The 17,297-nt window shown below is 41.1% G+C and overlaps 1 protein-coding gene and 1 long non-coding RNA gene across 2 annotated transcripts in view; one reads left to right on the top strand and one right to left on the bottom strand.

Annotated features, from left to right (window-relative positions):
- The window catches only part of LOC144984389 (uncharacterized), a 101,849-nt gene that overhangs the window by 71,621 nt on the left and 12,931 nt on the right, over positions 1 to 17,297 (bottom strand). The gene's annotated exons all lie outside the window — the stretch shown is intronic.
- LOC101165176 (uncharacterized) lies at positions 1,874 to 15,557 on the top strand. Its single transcript, XM_004078513.5, has 9 exons — positions 1,874 to 1,962; positions 2,251 to 2,318; positions 2,481 to 2,586; positions 4,512 to 4,690; positions 4,981 to 5,108; positions 5,200 to 5,380; positions 5,470 to 5,551; positions 9,745 to 9,838; positions 14,610 to 15,557. Exons 2-9 carry the CDS (start codon positions 2,258 to 2,260, stop codon positions 15,330 to 15,332), a joined length of 1,554 nt encoding a protein of 517 aa, XP_004078561.1. The 5' UTR covers positions 1,874 to 1,962; positions 2,251 to 2,257; the 3' UTR covers positions 15,333 to 15,557.

Consider the following 17,297-nt stretch of genomic DNA (forward strand, 5'->3'; position numbering starts at 1 on the left):
GAGCCGGGGATTACATCACACCTGAGCCGCAGGTGTCCGTGTCCCTGTGGTGTGGGTTCTGGTCCTTGCCCCTGAGTGCTGGGCCTCGCCATATTTCCAACTGTGGCCGAGCCTGGTCGGACCATGTTTACAACACCTCTTGTGGACCCCCTCTTCTCCTGGGTGCCCTCCTCCTGGGTGGGGACATATGGCCCCTGCCTTGATCCTTCCTGGACTAACCGTGGGCTGGGTTGGTGGCTGCCTGGAGCGTGGGGCGGGTCTCCCTTGGGGGGTCCTGGCTCAGACCTGGGGTTGGGGCGGGGGGATCCCCAGAACTCCTGGGTGGTGATAAGGTGCTCGTGTGGGGCTGTGGGCACTCTTCTGGGGGGGGGCCCTGCGTTGGGCCCTCCTGGCACGTCGGGGGGGCTGCTTTCCTGGTTGAGGTGGAGCTGCACTCTATGACCCCCACCATTCCTCCCTGCTCTCTGGCTCTGGGGGCCCCGCAGCGGTCCTGCTGGCCCTGGGCTGGGTGGCGGATGTGATCACCCGGGGGGGCGGTTGTTCTCTGCCTACTGCCGTGTTGGGGTGTTCTGGCTGCCGCTACTGCTGCGGCGAGGGTCTTGGTGTGGGGATGGCTGGGCACTCTCCCTCCTTTTTTTTTTTACATTCCATCATCCATGTTAGAAGAACATAAACACTCACCTGAACAAAGGTGTTAGCTCGCCTTTGCACAAATATTTTGCGTGACTGAATGAAATATTTCACACTACTGAATGCATAAATATGCGTGTGTGAACAGTGTTTGTATTGTGTACATGTCGACATGTGAACATTTTTGGAGCCAACAGGTGTGTTTATAACATTTGAGTGTGTGTGTGGACAGGCCCCGCCCTTCTAGATATGTATTACATCTGAACCTGACCATAATGATAAACATCCAGCAACTTGTTGCTTCATGCCACTTCAAGGTTTTACCCCCCCCCCCCCCCCCCCCCCCCACCCGACCCTATAATCACCCCCCTCTCTAACATCCCTCTCTCTTCTTCCCCGCTTTCTTTTCCGTCCGGTCCAACACAAAAGACTTTCAAATATGATTCCAATGAATAGAGTCTGGCCTCGATTCCAAAAGGGGTTTATTCAGACATACCTCTGGTTTGTCAGAAAATTCATAACCCCTGTTGTTAAAATAAAATATGTCCAACACAAGAGGCCTTCAGCTCCCATCTGTTTGCCCAGCTGTTGGACAGGACAAGTTAAAAAAGAAAAAAAATTATTTGGTAATTTTGCTTTAAAATGTAAAAAAATATATATTTATATATATATATATATATTGAAAAAAAATTGTGATTTATAACCTGCAAAATAATGTTTTATGGACCAATCCAATGCAGCAGCATTTTAAGCACATTCCAGGTAAAGTATTTATAAACTGTTAGTGTCTTTTCAAAGTTATATTTTAATGTGAATGCAGAAATATTGTTTTGTTACTTTATGCGTACATTGTCTGGGTTTTTGAAGGGAAAAGCAGACAAATACACAAATACAAGTCAAGAAAATGCAAAATGTATTTTGAAATAATTTTTTCAAAAGAAAAAAATGAAAATTATACACTTAAATGCACAAATGATCGAGAAGGGATGTCTTGGTTTTTCAGAAAAATATCTGAAAATATCATTTTGAGATATTTCTTTCACTCGTTTTAGGTGGCGGTAGGTGAGACGACCATGATGAATGAATTATTTTGCACACTAATTACAGTTTCCTGTTGACTTTTTTTCACTGTTGGCTTGGCTGCTGCGTTCTTAAAGCAGTGATGTGGATGTGGTTGGAAGGTGCCGCAGTATGCCGCTCTGAAAACCACATCCTGAGTCACGATTCTGACAGTGACGTGTCAGCACCAACAAATTCCTCTACTTAGTTCACACGTCAGTCCACCAGCCGCTCAGTAGGACTCTGCCGGGCGAAGAAGCTCCTTTAGAAAAGGTATGGCCCTTTATTAAGACTTTGAGAGCAATAGGGATCATTTTAAAACTTTTTCTGCTGTTAGAGAATCATTTCATCATTGTCATTTTGTGAAAATGCTCATCAAATTCTTTAGGAAACGGTTATTTTCAGTGAAAAGGATAAAGTCCACACTTTTTAAACCACACATCTGTTTCAATCAAAACGACACATTACAGCTATTTTACTGTTTGTAGTTTTGTTTTCCTTCGCTGTATGATACTGGGTTTGTCCCTGAAGATTGATCCAGCTCTTGTGTGTGTCTCCCAGTGCCTGCATGGCTCTCAAACCCTTCCTCCTTCTGGCGCTGTGGGTCTTCTCTCTTCCTGCGAATCTCGGTAAATTATCTGAACTCAATCTATAATCTAATCTGCTGCATTTACCGAACTGATCAGTGATCCGTTAATCTTGGTGCCACCGCCCTGACCTTCTTCCTCAAAATCTGATGCGCCACAAACGTTGCAACCGTTTGGAGTTGACCACACTCTTCTAATCTGCAGCATCTGCGTGTGATGTCACCTGCTCCACGGACTACGTTAGGACTCTGAACTGCTCCTGCTCGGCATCGGTGCCGGAACATCCCGTCACCCTGACCGTCGTCTGCAGGTAGCTGCACTTTTGATGAAGCATAAAGAATGACAGCGATATCAGACAGAACTGGAATATAATCTAGTTGAACCGTTATGATCTCCCTGAAATCCTTTTTAACTAAACAGCAGCTGCCATAAATCTTTGTTTGTTCCTTTGTGGCAAAAAAAAAACATTGTTTGTTTTGTCTTAAAGTCACCCCACATCAGTTTGTTTCTTTTTTACACCTTTTATCATTTTCACTTCCAGATTGAACACATTTATTCCCCTATAAGCGACTTCATTTACTCCTGTTTTATTTGGGAATTTACCTTCTAAAAACATCCGTCACGTCTTCAGTCTCATCACGTAAACCGATTGGGAAGATTTTTCCAAAAACAAGGTTGTGATGAAAATACAGATATTTATAATGCAATTTCACAATTTTATTTATGGAGATGAAGCAACTTTGTTTTTCATTTTAAACTAGAAAACACTGATTAAATAAACTGACATATAACTGTTAAGTTTTAGTAAATAGTTCCCTTAGAAATAAGTCAAAATTTCTTACCCCATTGGCAGATTTTCTTTAAATAAGCCAAAATATCTGCCAATAAGGTAATAAAAATGGTCTTACCAAGAATTTTGAGTAAAAAATTCTAGTCACTAAGAAATGTTTTGTCATTGCAAAACTATTTTTTCTTGCTAAACCGAAAATAAAGCAATAAGCTCCAAATAAGGAGTGTTGGGACTATAAGTATAACTGCGTTACCAATGGCGTTACGCGTTAAGTAACAGAGTAATCTAACTAATTACTTTTGCTTCAACACCATTATTTAGTCTGAACACATCGGTTCATTGATGTTGATCTTTCAGCCCGGTAACTCACAGAACTGAGCACATAAAGTATGTTGTGGAAACCGTGCTCCGTCTGATCACTGTTTGATTAGAGAGCCGGACTTTCCCCTCCCTGCTGAATTACGTGCGTAATGCACATCAACTATGAAGCTAAAGGCGTCATCTGAAACCTTTACTTTTATTTCTATGCGGAGTAAGTTTTCCTCCTCATGTAAAGTTAATATCATTTATATTTATATTTTTGATACGTTTGCTGACAGCTAGGAAAAAACATTACATTTATTGACGTATTTTAACAGCCAAAAGTAACCGAAATAGTTACTTTGCTGAGTAATTTCTTTTAAGATGCAGTAAAAGATTAACTAACTCAATTATTTTTTGGGAAATGTAACTAGTAACTATAACAAATTATTTTTTAAAGTAAGATTCCCAACACTGATAAGTACTTTTTAAGCTAATGCTTTATATTTTTTTTAGCTTTTATTGTTGCTCAATTTGATGACGGAGGCAAAACAAGAGTAATAAGTGGAAACGCTTCATTTTAGAACAAAATATGAACAAAATGAGAATCTCAGTACAAGTTCTTCATAAATCCTCATGAAATCTCAAACGAGCACTAATTCTTAGAACAAATATTCACATTTATGCTTCCAAAATAATAACAAGGAATGCCAGTCTAACTTTATTTAACTTTTAAAAAACACATCCTTAAAATTGAACCAAAAATCATAGTAATATATGAGATTTTTTGAGTCTTAAATCAAGTTCTTCTATTGGCAAAAGTTTGACAATAGAAGATGATTTTAATATAAAAAAATCCTTATTTCTGGATTCTTTCTTGCTCTTAATGAGACAAACACATCTCCACTGCGCCGATTTTAAGACAAGCTTGGAAAGATGTCGAGCAAAGAGAAGTTTAAACCTGATAAAATATTGAGAACGATGAAAAACAAGGTTTGAAATCTCTGAAAGCATTGAATAGTTTGCAGTTGGAGGAGTTCGGAGGAAACTGAATGATGCTTAATGCTTCACTTGACCATAGATGTGTTCATCAAACGGAGACGTTTGTCTGATGAAGACACTCATGAAGGATTTGTGTGTTCCAGGGCCGAAGATGCTGAAGCCAGCGGCAGCTGTGTCATCAATTCCAGCCAGTCCTGGTGCACAATTACCAAGTCTCTACAAAGAGTAGCTTCTATTGAAACTATCTGTACTACATCAGTGCGACGGCACGAGCTGATGGAGAACGCCACAGAGTCAGACAGCTTTTCTCTGTCTGATGTGGGTAAGTTCAGCAGATTATCGCCTCAGATTGACATTTTTGTTTCTTTCCCTTTTCCCCTGAATTGATGGATTCATGTAAGTTCACAGCAGTCGCTTAAAATACAGGTTTTTGGTTTGACATTTTAGCTGCAAGAGGAACAAAAGCAGTCTATAGCCAGCTTCCACTAACACCTTGTTTCACAGCAAACCTCCACACACCTGTGTTGATCTCCAGAGCAACCAAAAGCTAAATATAAAACCACTTGTAGCTTTCAATTCCATAATCACATCTGCCATGTTCTGCCATCACAGTGAAACCTGAGCCTCCGTTTGACGTCAAAGTGACAAAAGTCAACGACTTCTACAACATCTCCTGGAGCACCAGGGAGGAGCAGCCCCTCACATACAGGCTGCGGATAAGAGAAGCTGCAAACCTCATGGTAACGCCTAAAATGATTCATCACAAGTCAAACCAGAAACATCAGCTTCTGTCAGAGTGAATAAACCTGCCGTTTGTTTTAATGCACGCAGGTTCCAGTTTATGAGCTCCAAGTTGAAGAAGAAAACTTGTCCCTCATGGTGAATAAACTCCAACCAAAGGTCAGCTACGTTGTGGATGTTCAGGCCAAACTTCGGCCCGATGAGATCTTGTTAGGCCCGTGGAGTGAGTGGAGCTCAGGGACAGAATGGAGAACGCCTGGAGAAGATGAAGGTAGAAAACTTCTGCGTCTGGTTTTTATGTCGTTCAGAACGTGGAGAGCAAAGTTTACTTATTATATCTCGTTTTTTTTTTCTTTCCAGGAAAAGACATATTTTGGTTGTACTTGTCAGTTCCTGTTGTTCTCTTCTTCTGCCTCCTGATTCTGGGATATTTACAGAAACCGTGAGTATGATTCTGACCAACCTTCAGCCTCTGCACTTCACTTTTAACCAAGATTACAAATATTTACAAATGTTTATTACTTTGCTTTTGTATAAAACCGAGCAATGGCAAACAGAACTCGAATTAATGAAGTCTTGAAGGTCAGCAGCACGCTCTCTTCCAGTAACTGATTGACTTTCCTGGCATCACCTCCCACATACCGAAAAACCGCTGCAGTGCCGTAAGTGCAGCACGCTGCTGCACTGAACTGGCTGGGACAATAGGAAGTCATGCAACACGTCACAGAGCTTTAGAAAGCAGAGAAGGAAAGGCGTCTTTAAAGCATCAGGCCATGAAAACCCAGCATGAGGCTCCTGAGTGATGACAGAGAAAACGGAGATCACATTCTGGTTTCGGTTCAATGCACAGCTTCTAGAAACACTGAATGGTGGAAGCAGCAGAGGAGCAAAGGAGGCCACAAATGTTTACAGCTTCAGATTCGGATGGAGATATACGACCGGGCTCGAAGATGGTTTAATTTTAGTTGAACCATGTCTTTTTTTATTTCAGGTACTTGGTAGAAACAAAAATCTAAAACATAACAAAGCCTATCAACTACTTAAACAAACATAGCATGAATCTTTAGGCATATATTCAACATTAGACAACAGACTAACAAGGACAAAGACAGGAGACAAAAAGAAAGTTTTAGATTTGGGTTGAAGGCTGCGGCCTTTGGAGCTCCAGTGCTTTTTTTCCGATACCAGCGTGTTTTCATGCATCATCTAAATCTTTATCGATCTGCCAAAGGATGCTATAGATAAAACAACATCTTTTCATACAAGAGTGCTTGTTGAGCCTTCATTTGATTAATTTTCTGTCTTTTAGAACACATTGCTTGACAGCATTTCATTAAGAGGAGCCGAGAGGTGTGGAGTGAAGCATTACTGAGCTATTTTTTTCTTACCATATTACAGAACTAAAAAATGTTTTCTTTGGGCAAAAGATTTTGACACTATAAGCTGACAAAACAAAAAATACAAATAATGTAAAAGCTGCAGGAGGGAACCTTAGCTCCTCGTTATTTACTTGTCATTACACTGTGGAAGTTTTGAAGACCCACTCCAATAAAACTTTTGTTTTTAGTGTTTTTAAGATTTTCTCGTAGCATTTTTCTCACGATGGTGGACATATAAAAAGAAAATTACCTTTAAAAATTCATTTCCGAGTAGTTTTTTATCCAAATTGTTGTGAATCGGGAGCAAAATGCTTTCAAGATGCCGTTAAAAAAAACATGACGTTTTTACATACAAAATACACTGGACGGGCTGCAAGCTCCCCGCTCAGCTCCATTCTGACGAATAGATCCATGAACGCCTTTGTTTCCATCTTCTGAGCTGGAATCTGGATCTAAACTGAACGGCTGGAAAGCTACCATATTGCTGCCATTTTTGTTGCACCGCTAATGTTAGGTTGGGGTTGTGAGGGGCTGTAAGCTAGCAGCAGAGAGCGTTAACGATGGGATGATGGGATATCAGCGCAGGCTTGGGGTCCTGGCCACAACTCAGAGGCCAATGTCTGATGAACTACTGCCGCTCTGCAGAAACTATGTCCAAGAAAATGATACTGAAACAAACAGAAAAAAGCCATTAAATAGCGTCTCTCTGTGTATTGAGTGTGTTAATCGCAGGCTGCTGACACCATATTGGCTGGTAACATTACAGAGAGTTGAACAAAATAAGAAAAATAAAGCTACATTCCTGTTAGGCTGCTGGAAGTCATAAAAAACATGATGAAATAATGAAAGACAAAATAACACACTTTGGTTTCACCAAACGCCTTCTGCCTCTGCTGGTGATGGGAGGGGGAATCCGTGGACTGCACCCATTAAATGCAAAGACTGGTGCAGCTCTGCAGCACTTCACCAGCAAGCTGATTCTGTTCAATCCCCATCAGAGTTAACTGCAAACTTTTGAACATAACTGACAAGTGGATTGAATGAATTCTGAAGCCTTTGGCTCCTGTTGACCATGTGGCGGCTGTGCTCCCACAGGGAGGATAGAATCCAAAACTATCCAAAATAAATGTAACTTTTTTTTAAGGGCTGGGCTGCACAATAATGTTTCTGTCACCAGATCAATGCATGACAACATGTTAGCTTCCTTTGTAAAATAGGAGTAAGGAGAAAGCTGTTTAAAAACCTTTAGTGTTGTGTAGATGTCCGCTGCCGGACACCAGGAATTTCAGCTCAGCAAGCATAGAATTCAGCGTTTCATTTTGCTCACAGAGTCGAACTGAATTTATATTTTTTGCAGCTACAATTCCTGGGTTCATCGTTTAAGTGGCTCCATTTTTAAAACAGGATTAGATTCTTGTCATTTCTGCAGTTCACCAGTTGGGGCGGAGTACCCACAATAATGTGGCTGCATAACCAAATAAATCAATGAAATCCAGGCCATATTTTACAACATACTTGTCCATAAAATAGGAACATTTTCACCAATACTTTTTTGGTTTTAATATTTATTGCGTTGCTCTTCGTGTCTTTCTATATTAAAGGCTCATTGTTGGGACTTTCCACACAAAAATTCCCCTTTTCCACCAGGCTGATATAATGCTCAGTTTTATTAAATAATTACCAGAAGTAAAAGCTAAAATAAAGGTTTGATCGTCTTTATCTTAACGAAAGTTGAAAGCATTTTTAGCTTAAATAATTTAGCAACAGAAGTTCCTAGGAAATTGAGCCATTTTTCAATGATAATCTCACTGTTACTGAAAGACAAGTCAAAGTTTGGATTCCAAATACATTACACCGGTATTTCATTCTGGTGTTTGTGATAATGTTAATGTAGAGCTCATCGGCCTTTAATAGGACTTTGTGTACAAATTGAGTTCCCGCATTATAAATTAAAGGGGAAAAAAGGAATCAAGAAAAGGATTGATGAAGATGAAAAGCCTCATGGAGACGTCTGTGCATTTGTGCAGTGCAGCTCGCCCTGACAGTCTCGGTATCGGCCGTGTCTCCGCTCACGGCCGCCATGTTCCAGGATGACTGCTCGCGCCTGCGGTGCAGATGTGTGTCAGAGATAAAGGACAGCTGCTTACGTGATCATGTACCCTCACATCCGGTCACAGCAGGCCTACAGTTTACTAGTGTGGTGGGAGGTGCACTCTCCTCCAACTGTGACGCATCCGTCCTATCCATCCATCTACAAAGGTTACAGCATAAATCTTTGAATCAATTTGGATTCATTAATTTTTGGATTAGCCAACTGATTACCGGTAGAATGAATCCCGTGCAAAATGTACTTATTACAGGAGAATCCCATGTCTTGGATAATAATAATAATAATATACAGACTTCCACCCAGCCTGTTATTCTCTTTCTGATGGAGTTCCTGATTGGAGTACCCAAACTCCAAAAAGTCTGTGGACGTTCCTGTAAATGGAGTCGTTTTTTTAATTAAAAACCTTATCAAGAAAAGGTTAATCCTTTGAGGGACTCCACACCTGTTCTCCTCAAGTCGAGGTTTGTGACACCCGCACACGTTTGAAGAAATTCAAAATCTGCAAATGCAAAAAAATCTCCTAAATCTTTCCTATCGCTTCTGAATCAAGCCGTGCATAAAAGAAAGCAACAGAGAAAGGAGGCAGGGGGTGTTTTTCAGAAAACCCACTGACTTGGTCCAAAAAAAAAAAAAAGCTTCTAAGTTCAGGTTTTGTACAGGAAACGAGCAGCCTTGACTCTCTGGGTGAAAGGCAAACAGATGGCTCAACAACGCTCTCTGACCTAAACCACAGCTACAGTTGTGCTGGAGCGTGAAAAAAATGAAAGTAAGAAAGCAACTGAACAACATTTGGATTATTTTTATATTCATATAAACGCTTTTAAATTCTAAGGTGCAGGTAATCCATTGTAGTTCATGTGTGTAATTAGTGAAAACAAATATAAATATATTATGCTTTCATACTCATAGCAGCTGAGTTATAGAAGTCATGAGTCCAAAAGATAACAGGCAGTTCTGATCCAGTTAACAGCGGTAAATATATTTTTTAATGCCTTGATTATGCATTTTGTTCTGAAAGGTCAACTGTGGGATTTTTTAATTGTCATATGCAGCGATTTGACTTTGACTCAAAGGTCACACAGCTGTAACGGTCTGACAGCGTTCATCACCATGGTTTTTTTTGTTTTGTTTTTTTTGTCCTTCTAGGTGTTGGCTGAAGAAACTCAAGATGATTTCGTTCGTCCCGAGCCCGGACGAATTCTTCAAGCCTCTCCATCAAAAGCACCAAGGGAACTTCAAGGTGAGGGACACCATCAGTCGATGTGTAGTTTCTAAAGTGGCCCCGCAGGTGGCGCTCTAAAGGGGGACTTTTGGCACATCTGGACCCGCTTGTGGGACTTTCCCTCCTCTTCACCCTGAAGGGACTCTGTGATGTGAATGAGTCAGTGCTTAGGGGCTTTAAGAACCTCCCACTTCACACACTGTGGGCAGCTATCTGTGTATAACACTCAGACGTGTTCCACCCCAGTGGAAATACCCCCCCCCCCCATGTCTGACTTTCATCATTTTGTTTTTGAACACAAAATGACAGTTGTGTGTATATCACTATAATCTTCCGTTGCCTTTTATTTTTCCCCTCATGTAAATTAATCTTTGTTTTTAGTTTCATTTTCAGGTGTGCTATTTTAACCATTCAATAAATAATATGCAGAATCTTTTTTGGATCCTAACACAGAGGTGAAGTTTACTCAACCACAAAAATTTAAGGGGGGGGTATAAGTATATGAATATTTTTTAATCAGAAATCATTTCGACATTTACATTAAGTTTCTAAAACCACAAGTGCTTAAAGGTCTTTATTGCCTTTATTATATCATTTTATTATTACAATTGTTGGCTGCATTGAAACCTGTTTGTGCTGCAAATCTTAAACATGCATTTACATACATCTGCCACCAGAGGGCAGCAAACACCCAAAACCTTTAACACTGTCGCTCAATGACAGGTGCAGCTTTGAATTTAGGGCCAAAGATTTGTTTTCATTTAATTTCATCTGGCATGTTTACTTTTTTTATTTGCATTTGAAGTTTTCTGCATTGCCTTTATGAAGGTTCAATTCATAATTTAAACTTATATCCTTTAAAAAGAAAAGAAAAAGTATTTAAGTTTAGTTTAAGATAAGCAATAAGATAAGAAATGCCTTTATTGTCACTAGACAATGAAATTGAAGCAGTCACCATCAGTGTAAAAAAAAGAAAAAACAATAAATCTAAAGTATAATATGAAATGTAAAAAATATCAGTATGTACAAAGTGTACCTAGGAAGTGTGCAAATATGTAAAATATGGAATTGACCGGAGAAAGGTAGTTTGCCATCTCTCGGTCGGTGGAGTGTCCTTGCCCCGGGTGGAGGAGTTTAAATACCTTGGGGTCTTGTTCACGAGTGAGGGAAGACCGGAGCGTGAGATTGACAGGCGGAACGGAGCGGCGTCCGTAGTTATGCGGTCGCTGTATCGGTCCGTTGTGGTGAAGAGAGAGCTGAGCCGAAAAGCAAAGCTCTCAATTTACCGGTCGATCTTCGTTCCAATACTCACCTATGGTCATGAGCTATGGATCATGACCGAAAGAACGAGGTCCCGAATACAAGCGGCTGAAAGGAGCTTCCTCCGCAGGGTGGCTGGGCGCTCCCTTAGAGATAGGGGGAGAAGCTCTGTCACCCGCGGGGAGCTCGGAGTAGAACCGCTTCTCCTCCACATCGAAAGGAGCCAGCTGAGGTGGCTCGGGCATCTAGTCCGGATGCCCCCTGGACGCCTCCCTGGAGAGGTGTTCCGGGCATGTCCCACTGGGCGGAGGCCCCGGGGAAGACCCAGGACACGCTGGAGAGACTTTGTCTCTCGGCTGGCCTGGGAACGCCTCGGGGTCCCCCCAGAGGAGCTGGAGGAAGTGGCTGGGGTGAGGGAAGTCTGGGCATCTCTGCTCAGTCTGTTGCCCTCGCGACCCGGTCCCGGATAAGCGGAGGAAGATGGATGGATGGATGGATGGATGGAATGTGCAAATATAAAAATGTCCGTAATTATGTGCAGGGTGACATGTACAGATATAAACATATCAGATGTGCAAAAACAGCATGGAGTTGGGGAAGTGTTGACAAGTTTAGACGGAATAAATACTTAAATAGCAGATTTAAATATGCACATGTATAAAAATATTCATTGCCATGTGCTGTGGCCGATTTTATCTGTGCATTTTGGAGTTGGGCATGGTTGTTGCCTCAGGAAAGAAGCTATATTTGAGTCTGTTTGTTTAGGTACTGATGCCTCTGTAGCGCCTCCCAGAGGGCAACAGGTCAAATAAGTCTGAGTGAGAGCTTAATGATGTTCCGGGCCCTGCTGAGCCAGCGTGCGGAGTGGATGTCAGTCAGGGTGGGGAGAGGGCGTCCAATGATCCTCTGAGCTGTCTCTACAACACTCTGCAGTCTCTCCTTACCCGCCACCAAACTGTTATGCAGTATATGAGGCTCTAGCTTGTCCTTGTTGTGAGCAGACGTGAAGCGGTGGAGAATAAAAGAGAGAAATACTTCAGAAAGCCGGAGACAGACGTTTTCATTGACAAGTTCCTTTTTCTGCTTGTGTCATTTCTCACGTCTGACTGTCTAGATTTTGTGATTTTGTTCAGCTCTAACTGTCAGGATGTGGTGGCTTGGGCGCCTTTATCTGGACATCATCTCGATGCAGTAAGGTTTAAGGTGACTGAAAAAGTCCCTGTTGCTTAGGGTGAGAATCCTTTCATATGCATTCAGAGGATTCTCATGCAATAATTATGCAGCAAAGTAAAAAAAAAAAAAAAGACCAAGTTCATAGCCTGGTTACTTGTCTTTTGAGTAGATTTTAAACATAGTATTAAAGAAAACTAAATCTATCTTTCAAAGCAGAAGCCATATTATCAAATTCAACACTAACTCTTTCCAGGATAGAAAGCATGTGTGGTTTTTGAGGGGATATATTTCATGAATAATAACGTTTATCATACCTGAGAATCCCACCTGAATTGTGTTTCTGTCTCTTGACTGAGCTTTTGAGTACATTCAAAGTATAAAAACAAATGCTCCCTGTTTATAACAGGTCTCTGTTGGTCTGCATGTAGCTTAGAAAACATTTGTTAAGAAGAATATTCATTCATATTAGTTCATTCATGGGGGGTCAAAAGTTTTGCAACGAGTGTCAGATTTGTTTTAGGAGAAAATGTGTGCGGGCAAATAGCGTTCTTTGGACCCATATGACATTAAAGGCAAATGAACCATTTTAATGAAAGTTTTATTGCAGTGGGATGTTTTTTTATTTCCTCACACTGAAAAGAAATGCATCCATTTTTATCAAAATTACTGTAAATTTTGTATTTAAGGACCAGAAATAAAGAAACAGTCTGTCTGAAGAAAAGAAAAAAACCTTTTCTCAATATTAAATCTGGGTTCATGTTAAACCAAATTATTTATTATTAAATTCTCACTTCAAACTTAAAATGTAAACAGGAAAATAACAGCAATAGTTAATGGTTTAGAAGTGCAAAATACTGGTCTCGATCGCAAAAACAAATCTGTTCAGTCTATTTACGGTCAACATTGTAGAAATACGCTGGAAAGTTTCACAGATGTGTCCCACGATAGCGTTACACTAACTAACTAACCGACTAAAAACGTAGCCAATCATAATAAAAAAATAAATTTAAAAAAATCGTAATTTCTTTACAAAGTCCTGGAAGCCCGATATTATTGGTTCTTTGACAGGAACCCGTGAGCAGGTGGAAATTTGAATCTGGGCCACATTTAGCCCATGGGCCAGACTTTGGACGTGCTTAGTTCATTCTATTCACATTGCAGAATGACTCCATAGGACAGAAAAACTGTACTCTGGGGCCGGTCGGTTCAGTTATAGTGGTAGATTGCACCCCTTAGAGCGGGGCTGCTCATTCCTGGTCTTCTAGATCTACCACCCTGACTGTTTTTCTAGATCTCCAAACCCTGCTAGCTTCTGATTAGCCCAATCAGATGTATCCACACTTTGATTGAATAAACACATGTGGACCAGGTAATCAGCACCATGCAGTGCGGGGAGAGCTGGAAAACAGGCAGGGTGGTAGATATTGAGGATCAGGAACAAGCAGACGTGCCTTAAAAGGAGCACGGAGATTGTGATGGAGCTTGTGCTTCTGTGTCAAACAAGCATTCCCTTTTATCCTTTTGTCCTGTAAGCTCTGCAATAACACCAGCAAACAGGAGAAAGCAGTACAGGCGCCTCCTACGCTACAGGGAAAGTGGATGAAGTAGTCCTAACTCTGAGTTTGAAGGGTCTATATCCTGCTTTTTCTAAGGCTTTCAGAGTAAACTATATCCATATGATAATATATTACCTTTGGCACACTAAAAAGTTATTTTCTCAGCTCATTCTCCTACCCAGAAGCTAGACAGCTCGATATCTGAGGCACCGCCTTTCTTTCCTGGTGGGTGCCGCCCATTTCATGATGTCAATGTGAGGACCTACTGGTTTTCTTGGATTGGGAGGGGCTGGTGCCTAGAAATGCATGACTGGATCAAAATACGGAGGAAAGAACATTATAATTCATGTAAAAGCTCAAAAAAGTTGATTATCCAAACGACTTAGCTCCTTAAAAGTTAGGAAAAAATTATTTCGATGTGATTTTTTTGTTCTTTTCTGATAGAAGGGTGGATTTGAGAAGAGAGAAGCAGGAAGTACTGAGCAGCACAAATATTCCACCCTGTTCAGAAATTTTTGAAGTTAATATCCTGCAACTCCATTTTTACAGCCCTGGAAAGCTGCATACGCACATCAGAACCATGATTCTGACTGGTAAACTATTATCAGGCTCAGATAGCCTGTGCGTTTGGGTTGGCACCAATGTCAAGTTCCTTCAGACAAACATCAGCAGATCAGATATTTTTCAGTGTTGGAAGTAAAACATTGGATGGGTCCATTTCCTCTCGACTGCTAAAGAACTGGTAAAATTTGAAACCTCGTTAACTCAGAATTAACCTCTTTCTTCTGTTTTTGTTGTAGGAGTGGGTGAAGCCCGTGTTTGGCGAGCACGACTACTTAAAGATCAGTGCAGGTGCTCAGAAAACGAGCACAAAGAAATACGACATCCTCAAGTGGAACAACGAGAGGCGGAGCTCCAGGGAAGACCGTGAGCTGAAAGATTTCCTCCAAATCGCACAGCCGTCCAACAGCCTGCTTTTTTTCCCAGAGAGTGGCAGCTCACAGGGCACCGGCCACTCCACCGGACACATCTCCATCCACACTGTGACGCTCTCTGGAGAGGAGTATGACGACGAAGTCACATCACGCAGCTCACTCACAAGCTACCAAGACGGAGAAAGCTTCGCTTCATTTGAAGGTCCCAACATAGACCGGGCTGGCTACAGTTCCCAGGAATCCCTGCTGTCTATGATGGACAGACACAATGAAATACCTCCACAACAAGAGAACCAAATAGTCATCGAGCTACTGCGAGAGAACTTTGAGCCGCAGGAAGAGTTTCACGAGCCAGAGAGGGCGTCTCTCAACTCGTATGCGTCCAACGAGCAGTCGGAGGACGGTTACCCCCGGGTGGACTTGGACACCATTGACAGTGGTTTTGGAGAGTGCAGCAGCCCCGGAGGCACAGACTCCAACCAAGCAGCGCAGATGGACTCGTTTCTTGAGCACAAAAACTCCAACTACGTCAAGCAGTGGATGATCTGCAGCACAATTCAGGAGGAGAGCGGCAGTTGTGAACAATAATCCAACGGAGATGCATCAACTGTAAATGTGTATTTAAGTGTAGATAACTAACATTTTCCCAAAAGAATGTCACGCCACTATGTACAAAGTCTGACTGTTTTACCCTTTTTCTGTTTAATTTAATACTTTTCTGTGTCTGTTCAATATCCAAAAATGTGGGTGTTAACTAACTGCAAACTATGAGCTCCATGTCTTTATTTATTAAACAAAACCATGTCAAAATGCTTAGGCAGCATGTTAAAATCTCAGAAGTCATCAGCTTTGGAGCCACCTTTTTGCAGCAGTGACATGTTTCCTGTATGGCTTTTATCAGACTCTTGCAATGCAAGGGAAGTTTAGCCCTGACCTGTTCATTTCCTGAGATTTGCAGAAAGTCACTCTCAGGTTTCTCACACAGTTGATGCCTATCAAAGTGCTCTAAAGGCAAATTTAGGGTCTACTCAGTGACAACTCCAATGAAAGTTGTGTTTTTGGTGTTTTTAACATGTTTCTTATCACGATTCAAGATTCAGAGGGTTTATTGTCATATGCACAGTAAGAAACGGGTTTCCCTGCACGATAAAATTCTTACTTTTCTGTCTGCTCCGAATACAAAGGTTACGTTACATAAAATAAAATAAAATAAAAGATTGGAGTAGGATAAATACAGGAAACTGAAAATTCACACATAACATAAATACAAATATAACTGCAAAATAAAGATGTCGTGCAAATTCTAAATGGGCAAGAACAGTAATAATAATAATAATAATAATAAATAATAATAATACATTTTATTTATAAGGCTCCTTTCTGGGCACTCAAGCAATAATGAACAATGAGGATGTGCAGGGGTGTGCAAGGTGCAGTTTTGGCATTTTTTTTCTTGATGGAGGACTTTTATGATAAAAATTAAGCTTAAAATTCAATTTCTGAGTATTTGTTTATTCAAGTCGTAAATAAAAAGGAGACGAAATTTTATTTTAAAAAGATCCTGTTAAAGACGTCGAAAATATGCTTGGGGGGGGCCACAGGCTCCCTGCTTTGCTCTATTCTAAGGTATCTGGCTCAAAACTGTAGGGCTGGGTAGCTCCAATATTGCTCCAGATTTTTGTTGCTCGAGTAAAGTTAGGTTAGGGGTGTGAAGGGCTGTAAGCAAGCAGGAGAGCAGGTAAATAGATGGGGGTCGGGAAGGGGGGGTGAGGTTGCTCCACCCCAACAGTTCTATAAACTCCTGAAACTGTGTCCCAGAAAATGACACAGTTTTTTTTTTTTTTATTTTGCCTTAAATCAGCATAATCAGAATTAAAAGACCACTGTGAGTAGACCGGAAGATGATCAGAGTGGGACTCTAAAGATATCCAGGCTTTGTTGGTTAAATTTGAATTCACTTGCAATTTGAACAAAAATGTATTGAACAAAAGCTTAAAAAAAGAAAAACCGCATCCCAACTGAATGAAAACCACGACTCCTCTCCTCATTCCAAAAGACCCATCATGTGTGCTCCATTTCCATTCACTCTTTCATGTCTTTTTCCCTTGCTCAGTGTGCTGCAGACATTGCAGATAAGCAGAATCTAGATCTCTTTTTTTTTATTGTTATTTGTGCAGGACACCCCAGAGCGAACCTATATTGTTCTGGCCATAACAAGACAACATATAAAACACTAAAAGCAATAAAAGGGCATGGGCAGGTCAAAGCAGGCCAGTGAGGACAATTTAATAGAAATAAAAACATTAAATATAATAAATAAAGACTGCGCAAGGGGATTTCAATAAACAGTATGTGCAAAACCCTAAAGGTGAATGAAGGTGGAGACGGTAAAAGCTACCACACAGCCTCACTGTTCTGCATGGCAGGCAGCAGAAGTAAAGTCCATGACATGAGTGAGTGGACTCGCCAAGGAGTGTTGTTTTGCCAGGTCCCTGAGGGTTGGCAGTGTGGCCAAGCAGAGGGAAGGGTGAAGATTTTCAGAAAAAAAGTGAG

Source organism: Oryzias latipes, chromosome 16, assembly GCF_053564925.1.
Source record: "Oryzias latipes strain Hd-rR chromosome 16, Olatipes_Hd-rR_3.1".
NCBI lineage: Eukaryota > Metazoa > Chordata > Actinopteri > Beloniformes > Adrianichthyidae > Oryzias > Oryzias latipes.

Excerpts from the sequence above, each read along its gene's own strand:
- LOC101165176 (XM_004078513.5), top strand. The coding sequence starts at position 2,258 with ATGGCTCTCAAACCCTTCCTCCTTCTGGCGCTGTGGGTCTTCTCTCTT. Across the intron at positions 2,319-2,480 it reads CTCTCTTCCTGCGAATCTCG|CATCTGCGTGTGATGTCACC; the intron begins GTAAATTATCTG and ends TCTAATCTGCAG. Across the intron at positions 5,109-5,199 it reads GAGAAGCTGCAAACCTCATG|GTTCCAGTTTATGAGCTCCA; the intron begins GTAACGCCTAAA and ends TAATGCACGCAG.